Source organism: Mesoplodon densirostris, chromosome 2 (genome assembly GCF_025265405.1).
Source record: "Mesoplodon densirostris isolate mMesDen1 chromosome 2, mMesDen1 primary haplotype, whole genome shotgun sequence".
In the NCBI taxonomy this organism is placed as follows: Eukaryota; Metazoa; Chordata; class Mammalia; order Artiodactyla; family Ziphiidae; genus Mesoplodon; species Mesoplodon densirostris.
In genome coordinates this window covers 30,414,064-30,431,953 of record NC_082662.1, presented here as the reverse complement: position 1 = coordinate 30,431,953, position 17,890 = coordinate 30,414,064, and the positions used below count along the sequence as shown (strand labels likewise).

At 53.9% G+C, this 17,890-nt stretch overlaps 1 protein-coding gene across 1 annotated transcript; it reads left to right on the top strand.

Moving 5' to 3' along the window:
• The first annotated feature begins 7,028 nt into the window (after positions 1-7,028).
• Positions 7,029-17,418, top strand: CSF3R (colony stimulating factor 3 receptor). Its single transcript, XM_060082311.1, has 15 exons — positions 7,029-7,092; positions 9,324-9,620; positions 10,548-10,671; positions 10,828-11,015; positions 11,798-11,967; positions 12,083-12,236; positions 12,329-12,408; positions 12,787-13,000; positions 13,882-14,070; positions 14,468-14,569; positions 15,182-15,328; positions 15,440-15,580; positions 16,137-16,230; positions 16,477-16,558; positions 16,939-17,418. Exons 1-15 carry the CDS (start codon positions 7,029-7,031, stop codon positions 17,416-17,418), a joined length of 2,526 nt encoding a protein of 841 aa, XP_059938294.1.
• The last annotated feature ends 472 nt before the right edge of the window (positions 17,419-17,890 follow it).

Here is a 17,890-nt window from a genome sequence, read left to right as displayed (position 1 = left end):
AGGCCACCCAGTCTGAGGGAGGAGGGGGCGGGGCAGGAGAGCTGGAGGAGGAAGTATCCACAAAGCAGACACTAGGTGTGAGGGAGGGGTTGACTTCACAGCTGTCTTGTGCTTTCCAGCTCACCAGAGTAAACATTTATTGAGCATTTACTGTGAGCCTGGCTCTGTCCCATGAGTCTCACACGCATTAGTTCACTGATTTCTCTCAAGGATCCCCTGAAGTAAATACTAACATTATCCCCATTTTAAAGATGATGAAACGGAGGCTCAGAGAGCTCAAACAACTTGCCCAGGGCCACACGGCATTAAGTGGGAAGTCGAAGCAGTCTACTCCTCACCCTCTGCTCTTAGCCTCTCTTATCTGCTAACGCTTCTTACCTAAGGAAAGTTTTTCCTTAAGTCTAATTTTCATTTCAGCTGCGGCAGCTCCATTGCTTGGTGCAGGTCCTCAGTGGAGAATGGAGCACCGCTGAGATCAGTAGAGTCTTGCCCTGACATACTGAACTCTGCAGAGTGGAAAGAAAGTAAGGAATTTTCTTGAACACCTACCACGTGCTTGTTACCATGCTAGGCTCCGTACCTCCCATAGCTCATTTAATCCTCACAAAACCCCTGGGAGGAGTTATTACCCCTGTGGCAGATAAGGAAACTGAAGCTTGGAGAGGGTAAACAGCTTCTCCAAAGTCCACAGTCCAGTAGATCTGCACTGAGAATTCTGGGTGCCCTGTGCTGAGGCCGCAGGCAGAGAAGAGAACGTGGTTTCTGCCCTCAAGGAGCGCACAGTCTAATGAAGGAAGCAGACAGCCAACAGCCGCTGCAGCATTACAGCACCACCAAGGAGGGAGGGCACCCGACCCAGCCCGGAGAGATGCTCAGGGCAGGCAAGGTGCCCAAGCGGCGACAGAGCCAGGACTTGGCCAGCTGGAGGTGACGGGGGCTCAGCCCCGGAGGAGGGCAGCAATGTGTCCAGGTGAGGGGTGGGGAGACCTGACAAAGGCAGAGAGAGGAGATGAATTTCTGAGTTCTTGATAAGCCTGAGAGCTCCATCAAGGCAGAAACTAGGGCTGCTTTTGCTCACCATCACGCCCCTGCAACCTACTTGAGGAACAAGTTTTCTGAATGATGAACAAAAGGCCCATTCTCCTTCATTAGGAACAGACTGGATGTGACGGCGTGGGGGAGGGGCGTGAAGAATGACTCCTGGGTCCCTGGGTTGGGGGACTTGGGGGTGATATAATTTACCAAGATGAGGTTTGCAGGGACTGGGGACAGGTTTGGTGAAGTGGAGGGAAGATGCATCCATTCAATCGTTCACTCAACAAATATTATGTATTGAGGGCTCCCTACGTGATAGACAGTGTTGAAGACCCTGGAGATAAAGTTGATTTTTTTTTTTTTTTTCTTTTTGCGGTATGCGGGCCTCTCACTGCCGTGGCCCCTCCCGTTGCGGAGCACAGGCTCCGGACGCACAGGCCCAGCGGCCATGGCTCACGGGCCCAACCGCTCTGCGGCATATGGGATCCTCCCAGATCGGGGCACGAACCCGTATCCCCTGCATCGGCAGGCGGACTCTCAACCACTGCGCCACCAGGGAGGCCCTGTTTTTGTTTTTTAATTTTATTTATTTATTTATTTATTTATTTATTTATTGGCTGTGTTGGGTCTTCGTTGCTGCGCGCGGGCTTTCTCTAGTTGCGGTGAGCGGGAACTACTCTTCGTTGCGGTGTGCGGGCTTCTCATTGCAGTGGCTTCTCTTGTTGCGCAGCACAGGCTCTAGGTGCACAGGCTTCAGTAGTTGTAGCACACAGGCTCAGTAGTTGTGGCTTGTGGGCTGTAGAGCGCAGGCTCAGTAGTTGTGGTGCACGGGCTTAGTTGCTCTGTGGCATGTGGGATCTTCCCGGACCAGGGCTCAAACCCGCGTCCCCTACATTGGCAGGTGGATTCTTAACCACTGCGCCACCAGGGAAGTCCCTGGAGATAAAGTTCTAAACAAAACAGACTAAAACCCTTGCCCTCGTGGAGCTTCCATTCTAGTGGGAGGTGGGGCTGGGGGCAGCCAGTGTCAGATGGTGAAAAGGGGGGAAAGAGAGCTAGAGAGTGAGGAGTGGTTGCAATTTTTTTAAAGGGTGGTCAGAGAAGGCCTCAATGAGAAAGTGACATTTGAGCAAAAAACCCATAGAAGGGGAGGGAGTGACCCATAGAATGATTTTGGGGAAAAGAGTCCAGGCAGAAGAAACAGCAAGTGCAAAGGCCCAGAGGCAGGAGGGAGCCTAACAAGTCTAAGAAATAACAAGGACAACAGAGTGGCTAGAGCAGAGCAGCAAGGGAGAGAATAATCACAGGAGAGGGGCCAGGGAGGGAATGGGCCCCGGGTTGAGTAGGGCTTTGTAGGTCATTGAAAGGGCTTTGACTTTGCATGAGATGAGAGCCCTTGGGAGTTTGGGGCAGAGGATGACATGAATTGACTTCTGTTTGATCAGTACCACACTGGCTTCTGAAGGAACAATAGACAGGTCTGGGGGATGAGGATGAACGGAAGTGGGAGACCAGGGAGGGGGCCACTGCAACGAATCAGGTAAGAGAAAGGATGTCTTAGAGCTGGCTGGTATTGGTTTAAGTGATATTTATATTTTCCAATTTTTCATCAGGAAAATATCCAAACATATGGCCAAGTTGAACTTTACAGTGAATACCTATCTACCCAGGATTCTGGTTATATTTTGAAAGAAGATTCAATGGGATTTGTTGAGCACGTGAGCCTTCTGGGACACCTCGGGGAGGTTGCTGCAGACAGTTGGATATTTCGTACTGGAATGAGAACTGGAGCCCAGGTCTGCCCCATCACAACAGACTCAGAAACCCACTTTTTCTAAAAAGGATCGTATGTTATAGACACTCTGCTAGTCTGTTGGTACCTAATCTTTATTGCATCATAAACCCAATAAACTGTGAACAGTCTGAACCCTCTTTAGAAAAATGCACAGAAAATTATTTGTAAACAATTGCAGAGGAATAGTGAAAGACATAAAATGTAGTCTGTTTCACTCAATGAAAAAATATTCAGTTTGGCAGAATCACTGTGAGTTAACGTTACTAATGTCTAGTGAGGCTGTGAAGACCAGCACCTCACAGGCAATCCCCTGCCTTGTCCCCAGAGTCCGCATTCCTCTGTCTGTGTGGCCTTTGGGCAACAGTAAGGAACATGCCATGCAGAGGGAGTGGGGAGGAAGGTACTGTGTTAACAGGATTCCCTGTAACCTGGAGGACGCCCCTCTGAATAATGGGAGGATCAGGGCCCCAAGGCTAGTGCTAAAAAGAGGCTTAGGGCCGAGGGAGCCTTAGAACCAGGGTCTGTCTCCAAGTGATGCTTCCCCAGGGCAGGGGGGTGCGGGGGCATGGGAATGGCACCCAGGCGGGTTGGAGCCTGGGCCCTGCCAGCCTCAGAGCTTTGAGGTCAGGAAATCCGGAGGCAGAGGAGGGGGACAACGTTGCCACATCCCTCTGCCCCTTTAAGACCCCCGAGGCAGGAAGGCTGCCCGGGCCCCACCAGCTTCCCTCCTAGGCTCCTTCCTGGGAGGAAGGGGCTGCCCGTGCCAGCTTCGACAATGCAAGGGCGGGAAGGAGGCTGGGCAGGTGTTGCAATCCGCAGCCCCTGCGCCTGTCAGAGGCCGAGCCATTAACGACAGGGCTGGGGAGAGCAGCGGGCTGTGGCTGTTTTCAGGAACTTGCCTTGAAGAGGAGAGAAGAGACCAGGGAGGCCAGGCGAGCGCCCGGCCGCAGGCTCCAGCGTGAGTAGGGGAGCCCCAGGGAGGGCTGGACCTTGGGCTCGAGGGGACCCTGGAGTCCCAGTTACGCTCCCCCAGCTCTGTCAAGGGCATGCGTATGCAGGGGGCCTGGGAGCAGAGCTCCTGACTTTAGGATTTGTCCCTTGGAACCAAGAGCCCTGGACACTGAGTTACTTTTCCTAGGGTGCCCCTGCTTTTCTTTGTATTGGGGAAGTTACAGACAAATATCTCTTTGAGGGCACTGATCTGGGCTCAGGAAAGGGCTGGACTCGGGGAAGGGCATACTCATTGTCCCTCTCCCCATCTCTCTCTCAGAACCTATGTCTTAACTGCTCCCGGTCTCCATCCCTGTCTATTTCACTCTCCATCTCTCTTTCCTTCTCAGCCCCTCTCTGGCTTGCCATGCCTCTGAGCTTCTCTCTGTCTGTCTCAGAGTCTCTCTGTGCCTCTCTTTTTGTCTCTCATGGTTTCCTTTGTCTCTTGAATCTTAAAATCTCGATTATCTCTTCCTTCTCGGCCTCTGAGTGCCTCGGTCTCTATGTATCAGCATTCTTGTCTCCGGCTCTTTTCTCTCTCCTGCCTCAGTCTTTATCTCTGTGAGTCTCTCTCCATCGTTTTGGTCTGTGTATCTCACTTTCCTACTTTTTCCGCCTGTCTCTCTCTGTCTGAACCACATCTGGGAAGTCCTCTCCCTTGGTTCATTCCCAGCCTCCTCCCCCCCCCAACCCTCTTCCCATGGAAAGAATCCACGTGAAGGAGAGTAGAAAGAACAGGCGAGAGAGGGGTGTGAACTGGAGAAGGTTGAGTGTGATGGGAGGGAAAGGAGAGGAAAGCAGAAAGGGGGGGAGGGGGTGATGCAGTGACCCCAGGGGCCAGCATGGTGTGCTGGGACTCAGAGAGGCCACAGAGTGAGCCAAGATGGCTGGAGCAAGAGGGGAGACTGGGGGGCCAAGGAGCAGGGGACTCAGAAATGGGGCTTTGACATGTGCCGTGTGACACAGACAAAAGCAAGGTGGCAGTCCTAGGAGGCTGTGACCACGCAACCTGTAAGCAGGGGAGGGAGGCACTAAACCATGCTGATTCCACAAGGCGGTGTCTCGCTTTATGGAGCCTGAAAATAACATGGCTATTGAGTGCTTCCTCTATGCAGGCTCCGTATTAAGTGCTTTTATCAGGGACCATCTCACTTCATCCTCACCACAACCCTGAGAAGTGAGTGCTATTGTTATCCTTCTTTCACAGATGGGGTAACTGAGGCTCAGAAAAGTGAAGTAACTTGTCCAAGGTCACCAAGCTGGTAAGTGGCGGAGCCGGGGTTCAGACCAGGTGGTCTGACTCAGGGCTGGGCCCCCAGAGAGTGAGACCGTGCTCTACCTGGCCCCAGATCCCAGTCAGCTGGGGTAGGGAGCACCCAGGGCTGCCGTGGGGGACCAGGGACTGATGCCAAACGTGCCAACCCTTGGCAACCCTGGGAGAGGATGCCTGGGCCCCTGGGGGTTTGAGGTTGCATTGCCCACTCTGGATAGGAGCCAATGGAGAGGGATGAAGTGGTAATTCGCTGGGCAGGAGGGCTGGGATATGATCAAAAATACATGGAGATGGGCACCAGTGTCCCAAAATCTGGGCCAAGGAGGCTAAATCTTCCCCAACAAGTGCTCATGGGGGATAGTCATACTGGCATGCTGTAAGAAGAAAGTTGCCAACCACTGATTGGTAGACTGGGGTGCTCTGAACAGTTGTGCAAGTTTCTCACTGCACAAAGCTGCCCAGCAAGCAGAGGTTGAAATTCAGCCTATTCTCTAGTTGCCAGGTCCTAGTGTGGGGTTGCATTCGTCCAGAGGAAGGGGCACTTTTTTCTTGATTTGCAAAAAGGTGACTTATGGGCTAGCATTCACCTGGTGTCCTGATACTGCAACACGTAAGGATAGACCAGGGGTTTAAGTAAGACCCAGGCAGGCAGGAATAGCCTTGGGTATCTGGGCATTTCTTATTCACACCTCTGTCTTGGAGGGAGAGAAAAGGGAGAGGAGTTTAATTCTTTCTGAGCTCAGGGGATCAGCTGAGACATCACCTACATGTATGTGTTCATGTATGTACAGGCTGGTGATTCCCACTGACCTGCCACCAAGAGCGTCAATTAGTGCTGGAGGATCAGGTGTCTGGCCCCAAGACCCCAGTGGGAGCAGAGTGGAAAGGCTGGAAGCCCACCCCAGCGGTAGAAACCCATGCATACTTCCTGAGACTAATGAACTAATTAGAGGGAACTAATGCTCCCTCCATCTGGGCACTGTCACCATGACCACAGGATGCCTGGCCCCAGAAGGCCTCCAGAGGTCTGTGCCCAGAATTGGGGGTATCCTCCAGCCCCCCTTCCCTTTAGCCATCTCTGCGGCAGCCAGCTTCCCAAGGTGTAACCTGTCCTCAGCTACTCTGTGGGGTTGTCCCTTTCTGCCAGGGAGCGTCTCTGATATTCACCAGCGTCAGAGGAAAGGACTTTGAGCATGGCTCACCCAGGAGAACCTGCTTGGTACTCATGCATGTGCAACATGGACATGCCAGAGAATTAATACCCCAAGGGACAGCCCTTGACCAACAGGAGGCAGGAATTGGTGAATAAATGTGCCCATTCTCTCAGCCAGCCAAGGGATGAATTGTCCCTTGGGTGGACAGCTCTTGAGGTGTGTTCTACGTGGCTCCTTGGAAGGTTCCAGCAAGATCGAGCCCCAGTTGTCCATAAATGTGACTGGCTTGAGGACGAACCCTTGTCCTGGCTTTCCCTCCTTACCCATTTCATTCTCCCCACTCCCTCACTCTGTTCCTGGAATCTTCCCAAAAGAAACTCCCTGCATGCAAGCCTTCATCTCAGGCTCTGCTTTGTGGGGGGCTAAGACAGCTAAGACAGAAGGGAAGTGGAGAAGAATACCATTCCCTGCGGCTCCTTTCCCTGCTCTCTCCTGGAAGGCAAATAGAATAATAACAGCGGCTGTCACTTACAGAGTCGTCTCCTATGTGCCAGGCACTGCGTGAAGCCCTTGACTTGTATCATTCTGCATCCTCCTCCCAAAACCCTATGCAGTATACGCTGTTGTTACCTCAATTTTGCAATGAAACTAGGCTCAGAGAGATCAAGTAACCTGGCCGAAGCCACACTGTGGCAGAGCAAGAACGAAGCTCAGCTCTGACTGCAAAGCCCATGACCTTAACCATCCCCCTCTGCCTCCAGGTGAGCACCAAGCCGGCACCATGGCGGGGCTGGGAGCCTGGAACCTAGCGAGAGCTGCTCTGATCATCCTGCTGCTCCCCAGAAGTGAGTGTGGCCAGGAGCGAGGGTGCCGAGGGGAGAGGGGAGCACAGGGAGAGATGCTGGGGGTGGAGGAGGATGGCATTTCCCAGCACTGCCACAGTGCTCCTGGGACTCCCAGAGAATCCTGAAAGAATCAACTGGGCCACAGATGTGGGGTAGCCAGGCTCCCATGCATAGACCTCTGTAGGCAAACCACCACCTCTGAGGAAAAGTGAGAGGACCTGGGCTGGCCAGCCCAGAGAAGGTGGGGTAGACTCAGGTCTTGTCTGTAAATCTGTGTCGTGTTGTCAGAAGGAACCCCTGAGTCCTATGCAGCCTTCACGGGCAGCAAAGGGATCAGGGTGGAAGACGTAAGGAGGCAACTTTAATCCTGAAATATAGAATCCCAGGGAATTCCCTGGCAGTCCAGTGGTTAGGACTCTGCGCTTCCACTGCAGGGGGCACGGGTTTGATTCCTCCTCATGAAACTAAGATACCGCATGCCACATGGCATGGCCAAAAAATAAATAAATAAAATAAAATAAAAAGAATCCCAGGCAGAGCTTTCCAGACTATGGAAACTCTATCTTGATAGGTGGAGAGCCTCCCATCTCTGGGGGTATGAAAGCCAAGGTACAGCAGGGGTCGGCAAACTTTGTCTGATGTAATGTTCAGCTTTGCAGGCCACATACAGTCTCTGTTGTATGTTCCTGTTTGTTTTTTGTTTGGTTTGGTTTTCAACCCTTTCGACATATTAAAAATGTTCTTAGCTGGCAGGCCATACAAAAATAGGCCATCCTAGCCCTGCTGTGGAGGACTCAGTATCAGGTGGAGTTTTGAAGTAAACAGTTGGCAAGTTTCCTTCTAGTCTGAAATTCTGAGTCTGTGGAGTAGTAGAAGCCTCCAAGAACTTGCTCTGTGACCCTAAACAAATTGCTCCTCCTCTTAAGGGCTCAGCATCCCCATCAGCAAAATGGGCTGAAGAACACCTGGGAGAGGAGAGAAGGCATCGTGGGCAAAGTGCAGTGCTTACTCGTTTATTACATACGTATCCACCAAGGGCCTGCTCTGTGCTAGGTGCTGGGAATGCAGCAATGAGTGAAACAGCCAAGGTCTCTGGCCTCACAAAACCCATGGTCTAGTTTGGGGGACAAACAAGCAAATAATCACATGACTACATAATTATGAAAGATAATAAGAGCTTTGGGAAAGTTCAAGGGGCTTGGCCTGGTCTGGTTGGTCAGAACCTGGTCTGGTTCCCTGCAAGACGCCTAAATGTTAACCAGGTGAAGGAGGGGTGGGAGAGAAGCAAAGGAGCAGCTCCAAAAGGATCAGCAGGTACAAAGATCTGGAGATTGGAGGGAGCATGGCGTTTTCAAGAAATAGCAAGAAGGCCAGAGTGATGGGAACTGGAAAAGGATGGTCTGAGCTGGAACCAGGAGGGTTAGGCAGGGGCCAGGCCACAAGGGCTGTGAGAAGGATCTGAGTCTTTATCCTAACCATGGCAGCAAATATTTACATGACAGGCACTGTTCTAAGTGCCTTACACGTGTTCTCACATCTAATCCTTCCAGCAAAACTAAGGTAGGGACTTTTTTATCCCCATTTTACAGATGAGAAAACTGAGGCACAGAAAGTCTCAGTGACACATCAAGGTCACATAATTAATAAGCAATAGAACCAGGCTCTAAACCTAGGCAGTCTAGTTCCAACATCCATGCTCTTATCCATCATACCATACTGCCTTTCAGAGGAATAACGTGCCATTGAAGTGCTATGATCCAGATGGGGTAACAATCAGATTTGAAATCTGAAAAGATTGCTGTGGCTGTGGGGTTCCTATCATTCTAACCATTGTTTCACCATTGCTGGGGAGGGGACTGGTGGTGTGCTGGGGTTGGCTTGCAAGCGCTGATTGTGTACATCTCTTCCCAGGTTCACATTCAGTGATGTCACACTGGTAGCCTGAAATCAGCCACGGTGGGAATATTTACACCAGGGAAAGCAGCCCAGGCTACAAACCGGGATCTGTTTCTCTCTGTATAGCCAGCTGATAAACATTCACCCACACACCGCTATCTTGATCTCACCCCCCAGAGCCTCTCACAGTCCCCATACACGTCCTCCCCATTCCAGTAACACATCTTGGGAGGTAAAGCATGAAGGTAAAGGCACAGAGTCTAGGGGTACTGAGTCTAGGAGCCCAGCTCTGTCAGGCGGAGGAGTCACTTATGGCCCCTTCTCTTCCACTCCAGGCCTGGAGCAGTGCGGACACATCAGCCTCTCAGCCCCCATCGTCCGCCTGGGGGATCCCATCACAGCCTCCTGCATCATCAGCCCGAACTGCAGCCACCTGGACTCAGAATCGCACATTGTATGGAAGCTGGAAGCAGAGCTTCAGCCCGGGGAGACGCAGCAGTACCTGCCGAATGGGACCCTGCAGTCCACCATCACCTTGCCCCACCTCAACCGCTCTCGGGCCCTTCTCTCCTGCTGCCTGCACTGGGGCAACAGCCTGCAGATCCTGGACCAGGCTGAGCTACAGGCAGGCTGTGAGTCCCTGTAGCCAACCACCCACTCTGCCTCCAATGCCCTCCTGCCAATACTAACAAGAACTATTCTTTCTTAAGCTCTTGCTCAATAAGCACTTTAAAGGCACAATATCATGTCATCTTCCCTACCAGTGGGTAGTGTTATTTAGCCCCATTTTGCAGATGAGGAAACCGAGGCTCGGGGAGGGTAAGTGACATGCTAAAGGTCACAAACTAATAAGGATGGAGCCAAGATTTATAACAGGCAGTGTGGCTCGAAAGCCAGTATAGTAACCACTACTCCATATGGCTGCCGAGTAAGCCCAAGCCCTCAGCCGTAGGAGAGTGTCTCCAGGGAGGATATTCTCTATGAGCTGGGCTTGCTCCCAGCTTCTCCCCTACCCCAGTCTCAGCCTCTGTTCAAACCGAGAAGGATGGATTTGTGCCAAGCCAATGCATAACTAGAAAGAAAGAAAGACCAAGGTTCTCATTTAAGAATCAACAATAGTGAAAGCTCACACTACAGAGTACTCACTATATGCCAGGCACTGCTCTGAGCACTGTATACATAGTAAGTCACTCAGCCCTCACAAGAACCCTAGGGGGTAGGTATATTACCATTACGCCCATTTTTCAGATGAGGAAACTGAGGCACAGAGCCGTTAGGTGACTTCAAGATCACACAGCTGATGAATGGCAGAACCAGGATGAAAACCAGATGCTACACTGTTACTGTCAAAGGGGGCAGAGTTGAGAGGGTTGGAGACTCTGTGGTACTTATCCCTGTATGTGCCTGTAACGTAGCTTCCCCCAGGGCTGCCCCTCTGAGGTCACCCTGCATGGAGACAAGGGAATGACCCAGGGCAAGGAAACGAGGCCAAGTGGTCCCAGTAGGAGTTTTCTGAGTGGTCTTACCTGAAGCCCTCACTCTCCCCACCCCATACACAGACCCTCCCGCCACACCCCACAACCTGTCCTGCCTCATGAACCTCACAACCAACAGCCTCACCTGCCAGTGGGAGCCAGGCCCCAACACCCACCTGTCCACCAACTTCACCCTGAAGAGCTTCAAGTGAGTAGGGGTCTCTATGCCAGCTCCCATTCCTTTGGGTCCTGGGACAGAGCATGGGTAGGACTGTAGGGGTGGGGAGCCAGAGCCAAAGACGGGAGGGAGAAGGGAGCCTCGCTTTCTTCCCCTGCTTGACACCCAAGCCTGGCCTGTTGGCAGGAGCCGGGGCAACTGCCAGAGGCAGGAGGACTCCATCCCCGACTGCGTACCTGAGGACGGGCAGAGCCACTGCTCCATCCCCCGCAAACACCTACAGCTGTACCAGAATATGGGCATCTGGGTGCAGGCCAAGAACACGCTGGGAACCAGCGTGTCCCCGAAGCTGTGCCTTGTCCCCATGGACGTCGGTGGGTGACACTGAGTGTGGGGGAGGGGAGCGGCCCCCACCATGGGCGGACACAGAGAGGCACGGGGAGGGAAACACAGACCCAGCGACAGACAATGAGACGCTGCAAGACCTAGAGGTAGAGGAGGAGGAGAGAGAAAAACAAAGTGGATGCAGTCGTAGACAGAGCTGTGGAGACACAGACAAGGACGTGGAAGAAACACAGAGGCAAAGAGATACACTCATTAATTCTTTCAGCAAATTTCTTGAAGTGCCCACTCTGCGCTAGGCGCTGTTCTAGGTGCTGGGGATACGGCACTAAACAAAAAGGCAAAAATCTTGCCCCTGAAATGTTACATTCTAGTGGGCGAAATAAACAAAATAGAATGTCGGGTAATGGCAGGAAATTGAGCAGGGGGATGCGATGGGGAGAGGGGGCTGTTGCTATTTCAGGAAGGTGGTCAGGGAAGGCCTCACTGAGAAGGTGACATTTGAGAAGATCCTTGGAGGAAATGAGGGAGCAAGCCACTGGATATCTGGAAGGTAAGTGCTCCAGGCAGAGAGAACAACCAGTGCAAAGGCCCTGGGGCAAGAGTATGAAAGAGAGAGAGAAACAGAGACAGACCTGCAGAAACAGGATGACACAGAGATGAAGAGACACAGAGAGAAACAGAAAGACACAGAGATCCCATAAATGGAGACCCAGAGAAGAAATGGAACCACAGACAGGGAGACAAGTGGAAGCTAGGATAGAGCCCGATAGGACTGATCAGAGAAAGGGTCTGACGACCCCTCTCTTTGCAGTGAAACTGGAGCCCCCCACACTGTGGGCCCTGGGGCCCAGCCCTAAGGTGGCCCCGCCCCAGCCAGGCTGCCTGAGGTTGCGCTGGGAGACCTGGAAGCCAAGCCTACACATAGATCAGAAGTGTGAGCTGCGCCACCAGCCTCGGCTTGGAGAAGCCAGCTGGGACCTGGTGAGGCGGAGGGCAACCTCAGGAGACTGGGGTGGGGCTGGCTGAGGGCAGGGTAACTTGAGCTGGCACTGAAGGGCACAGAGATCCAGGCTCAGAGCCACGCCCCCCCCACCAGGTGGGCGCCCTGCCCTCCCGGACCCTCCAGTATGAGCTATGCGGGCTCCTCCCATCCACAGCCTACGCCCTGCAGATGCGCTGCACCCGCTGGCGCCTGCCTGGCCACTGGAGCAACTGGAGCCCCAGCCTGGAGCTGACCACCACACAACGGGGTAAGTGGGTGGTGACAGGCTGGGAGCGGCCATCAGGACCCAGTCTGGCCTCCAGGGCCCTCCCTGACCCTCTCTTCCTGCTCCACCCACAGCCCCCACTGTCAGACTGGACACATGGTGGCGGCAGAGGCAGCTGGACCCCAGGACAGTGGACGTGCAGCTGTTCTGGCAGGTAACCCCCTCTGCAGGCCATCCCTCCACCTCTTTCAACCCAAACAGACCTCTGCAAGCTGGGGCTCAGGACTCCAACAGGTCTGGGAGGCTTGGATGCATTTGTAGGTGATTTGCACGCACTTTGCATGTGCCTAGGAAGCTGGGTAGGGCCCTTCTGGAGAGACTACAGTGGAGGACTCATCTAGTTTGGTGCCTGCTGCATACACCGACTTGCTTTTTCCTTCCCTCCCTCCTAGGACCTGGCACAGAGGGAGGAGGGCTGGCTCCCAGCCTGGGGGGCTCAGTTCTTGGGACATGGCCACCCCATCTAGAAGCTCTCCCCAACTCCAGATGAGCTGGGCATCCCCTTATCTTTTTCCCCCTATGCCCACTGCAGCCAGTGCCCCTGGAGGAAGACAGTGGGCAGATCCAAGGGTACCTGGTCTCCTGGAGACCCTCAGACCAGGCTGGGGCAGACCCAATGCTCTGCAACACCACGGAGCTAAACTGTACCTTCCAACTGCCTTCAGAAGCCCGGGAGGTGATCCTTGAGGCCTATAACACAGCTGGGACCTCTCATCCCACCCCAGTGGTCTTCTTGGAGAGTGGAGGTAAAGGGGGCCAGCAGCTAGTAGAGCATGATGGTTAGGCATGTAAATTCGGAGGCTAGACTGCCTGGGTTCAAATCTAGCCCTGTCACTTGCTAGCAATGTGATCTGGGCAAGTTACTTACCCTCCCTGGCCTCAGTTTACTCATTTAGCAAATGGGGATGATACAGTATCTAACTCAAAGCATCGCTGTGAAGATTACAAGTTAAGACATGTGCCTGGCACAAAGTAACTGATCCATATGTGTTAGCTATTATTATTACCATTAGCCGGAACCAGGTTAATCCGGTGGTGGTGCCTACACACACACAGTCTATTCTGCCAAGGAAATGGGAAAGAAAGCCCTAAGTTTTTCCAGCTAGAACACAGTCCCTGAGTTAACTGCTCATTCTCAGGGGATCAGCCACTACCAACCCCAGGTGCCCCTGAACATGGGTCCTCACGAAGTGAGACTCACAATAACAATAGCTAATATTCCCACTTCCCAGCCATGTGACCCTAGGCAAGTTACTTAACCTCCCTGTCTCAGTTTTCTCATTGCTAAGATGGGGACCGTAGTTGTGCCCCACCATGGGACTGTTAGCAGACTCCGTGAATTAATACATACCGAGAACCACACAGGGTTAGCTTTCATCATCACCAAGCACTACTCCATGCCAGGCCTGTTTCATATACCACCTCATTTAATCTGCACCATGACCCTACGAGGTAGAAACTTTTATCATCGTTTCCACCTTACAGATGAGGAAACTGAGGCTCAGATGTTGACTTACCCAAGGTCACCCAGCTTGTAAGTAGCAAAGGCCAGATTGAACCCAGGCATCTGGCTCCAGGGCCTGCATTCTTTTCATCTTCATGTCATCGTCTCCTACTCTGTCTCCAGGCCCACCCCTGGGCAGACTCCACACCGTGGCTCGAGACCCTTACAGCCTCTGGGTGGGCTGGGAGCCCCCCAGCCCTCAGCCTCGGGGCTATGTCATTGAGTGGGGCCTCGGTTCCCCCAGCCCCAGCGGCAGCCCTAAGACCTGGAGGATGGAGCATAATGGAAGCATTGCAGGGACCCTGCTGCAGGGTGAGGCAGGCCTGGGGGGCTGGGCAGGTGGGCAGGGCCCGGGAGAGGAGGGGACATTTTACCTGCCTGACAGTAGGCAAGGGGCGAGCTGAACCACCCTAAAGAAGCAGATTCCCCAGTCTTTCCTGTTCTTTCACTGTTCTCATCTCACAAGCTCAGAATCAGGAAGTCCCTCCTGCAGTCTAACTGGATCATCTGTTTCCAGCCCTGACTCTGCCACCTTCCCAGCTCTCTCTTCCACTCTTTGCCCCTTACCCACACCAAATGGTCTGAAGAAGAGACTGCAGAGGCCAGCCCTGCAGAATGAGGCCCAGGTTATCCCTGAAGTCTGAGGTTAGCCCCCGACCATCATCAGAGGCTAGCCCCTAACCAGGGTGCCCCTATTTTCTCTCTACAGAGAACATCAGGCCCTTTCAGCTCTACGAGATCACTGTGACCCCCCTGTACCAGGACACCAAAGGACCCTCCCAGCACATCTATGCTTACTCCCAAGAGATGGGTTCGTCAGCCACCAAGCCTTTTCTCAGAATCCTCTCCTCTCTCTCAAGGCCTGTCTAGGCCCCCAGAATCAGGAATACGAGGGAACATTTTCTTCCTCCCCTACCTCTGGCCCAGAAGAGGGTCTCTCCCAATCCTAAGATTACCTCTGGCTTACACTGGACCCCTGCAGCTGGAAAGAAGTCAGGTGGTGGGGTCATAGAAATTGGGCAGCGAGCACGGCAGAATTCAGGGAGCAAGTCTGGCAAAAACTGATCAGGTGTCACGTGTGATAGAAATTAAACTGAGGACCTGGCATAAACTTAGAGAGTCAGTGGCAGAAACCAGATAATGAACCAGACAAAATCAGGCCTGGAAGAAATCAGGTAGCGCGGCTTTGGAGTCAAAGAGGAGCAGGTTCAAATCCCAGCTCAACCACTTACTAGCAGTCGGTGGGATTCAGGGAAAGTTCCTGGGATAATGAGGCTTGGACACGAGTCCCCCTGGACTCTCTTCTAGCACCCACCCCCACAAGGTGTCCCAGTTCTTGGGTCTGGGGAGCCACAAGAAGTCCAGCTGGGCTCTCCCCGCCACCCCGCTCCCTGTCAGCCCCTGTACCTCTCTCTTCCGGCAGCCCCCTCCCATGGCCCAGAGCTGCATCTAAGGCACATTGGCAAGACTTGGGCCCAGTTGGAGTGGGTACCCGAGGCCCCTGAGCTGGGGAAGAGCCCCCTTACCCACTACACTATCTTCTGGACCAATGCTCAGGACCGGACCTTCTGTGAGTCTACCCTCAGTGCCCCACAGCCCCAGAAGGCCAGGGAGGGCGGGTTCAGAAGCCTTGGGGAGGCTCAGCAGCCAACCCAGACTCACCATTCTCCTCTCCTCCCAGCCACTGTCCTGAACGCCTCCTCCCATAGCTTTGTCCTCCGTGGCCTGGAGCCTTCCAGCTTGTACCATGTCCACCTCATGGCTGCCAGCCAGGCGTGGGCCACCAACAGTACAAGCCTCACCCTGATGACCTTGGCCCTAGGTAAGGGGAGAAGGGGGCTGGCAGGACAAGGCTGTTGGGAGGGTGCCTCACCCAAAGGATCTCCATTTTGCAAGTAGATAAGCCTTGCATGGATCCCCTGATTTGAGGGAGGAGACCCAGCCCAGCCCTTGGATCCCAGTCTGAGGCGGAGACCCCCCAGTCCAGCCCTTGGATCCCAGTCTGAGGCAGGAGACCCAGCCCAGCCCTTGGATCCCAGTCTGAGGCAGGAGACCCAGCCCAGCCCTTGGATCCCAGTCTGAGGCAGGAGACCCAGCCCTGCCCTTGGATCCCCGTCTGAGGCGGAGACCCCCCAGCCCAGCCCTTGGATCCCCGTCTGAGGCGGAGACCCCCCAGCCCAGCCCTTGAATCCCAGTCTGAGGCAGGAGACCCAGCCCAGCCCTTGGATCCCAGTCTGAGGCAGGAGACCCAGCCCTGCCCTTGGATCCCCGTCTGAGGTGGAGGCCCCCCAGCCCAGCCCTTGGATCCCCGTCTGAGGGAGGAAGCCCAGCCTCACCTACGTGCACTCTTGCCTCTTCTGGCTTCCCCCTCACTCTAGAGGAGTCTGAGCTGCACATCCTCCTGGGCCTCTTCGGCCTCCTGGTCTTGCTCATCTGCTTCTATGGGGCTGCCCAGCTCTGCTGCAGACCCAGGTGAGTCCTTTTGAGAGACCTGACACCCAACTAACCCTGACTACAGGGAAGTGCAGACCTCAGTGAGCCGGTCTAGGCTCCTCTCGGCCTTGCCAGGCCTCAGGACCCAGGTCTGGGGGTCGGGCCCTCCACCTTCTCCTCTCTACATGAAGGGGTCGTCCCTTCAGCTGCTGGGAGTAGGTGGGAGAAAGGATGGAAAGATGGGAGGGCATGCCTGTCCTAGCCTTCACCTACCCCCTTTTCCAGCAGGAAGAATCCCCTCTGGCCAAGTGTTCCAGACCCGGCCCACAGCAGCCTGGGTTCCTGGGTGCCTACCATCACAACGGAGGTGAGAACACTGGAGGGAGAGGGAAATGGGGCTGGGGGTTAGGCTCCCACCCCGGGCTCAAAGAGAAGGGACCCTCTGAGGATGAGTACTCAGGCCTTCCCATCACTTCACCTCTTTGGAGCAAAGCAGACCTGAGTGCGAATCCCTGTTCTACCATTCAAAACCTCAGTCACCTCACTGTGAAATGGGACTAATCCCACGCAGAAGCATTGGGGAAATTCACCAGGCTAAGTCTGAACAGCACATAACACGTGTCAGGAACATATGAGATGCTTTGCATCCTTTGAGTAACCCTTTGAGTTTCAGCAAAGAGCAGCAGGAAGTGGCTGGGGCAGATATCTGAAATGAACCAGGCCCTCACCCCACATCTTTATGTCCAGGATACCTTCCAGCTGCCCAGCCTTCGGGACTCCAGCATGCCACCCATCACCAAGATCACGGTGCTGGAGGAGGAAGAGAAGAAGACAGGACCCTGGGAATCCAATGACAGCTCAGGGACCTGTGGCCTCCCCAGCCTGGTCCAGGCCTATGTGCTCCAGGGAGACCCAAGAGTACCTTGTACCCAGCCCCAGCCCCAGTCTGGCACCAGTGACCAGGTCCTTTACGTGCAGGTGCTGGGCAGCCCCACAGGCCCACGGCCTGGGCACTACCTCCGCTGCGACTCCACTCAGCCCCTCTTGGGGGGCCTCAGCCCCAGCCCCAAGTCCTATGAGAACCTCTGGTTCCAGACCAGCCCCCTGGGGACCCCAGAGCCCCTAGTCCCAAATCCGGAGGATGACTGTATCTTTGAGCCACTGCTTGACTTCCCTCTCCTTCAGGGGCTCCGGGTCAGTGGGGTGGAGGGTCTCGGGGGCTTCTAGGGCTTCCTATAACTCCCCACCTGGGCCTGCTTCTTGATAAGCCTGGGCTATCCAGAGAAGAGGAGGTCAGTAAGCCCTTCACTAAAAAAAAAACCCCAGCCCCAGGAAAGGCAGAAAGTCTCCCAGTGTCCCCCTATCTCTGGCCCCTAGCATCCCTCCCCCATCCCCCCAATTTCCATGGGCTGGGCCTCCCACTTCAAAGGCCAGAGAATGTTTTTTCAAGCCCTGCCCACTAGCTTTTTGTACTTGTTTCCTATCATTTCAGTCTCTTAAACTGGTTTATGGTCTGATTTGGTTTGGCTTGGTTTTCAGAAACTCTTGAGTGTGCCTGAATCTCTGTTCTTTTTCTTTTCAGAGCCCTAGAAATCGGGGGGAGGGCGGCTTTACTCCTTAGAATCATTCATTTATTTATTCTTTCCTTAATTCCTTCATTCAGCCAGCCCTCACCTAGCATCTAGGCCCTGTGCTGGCA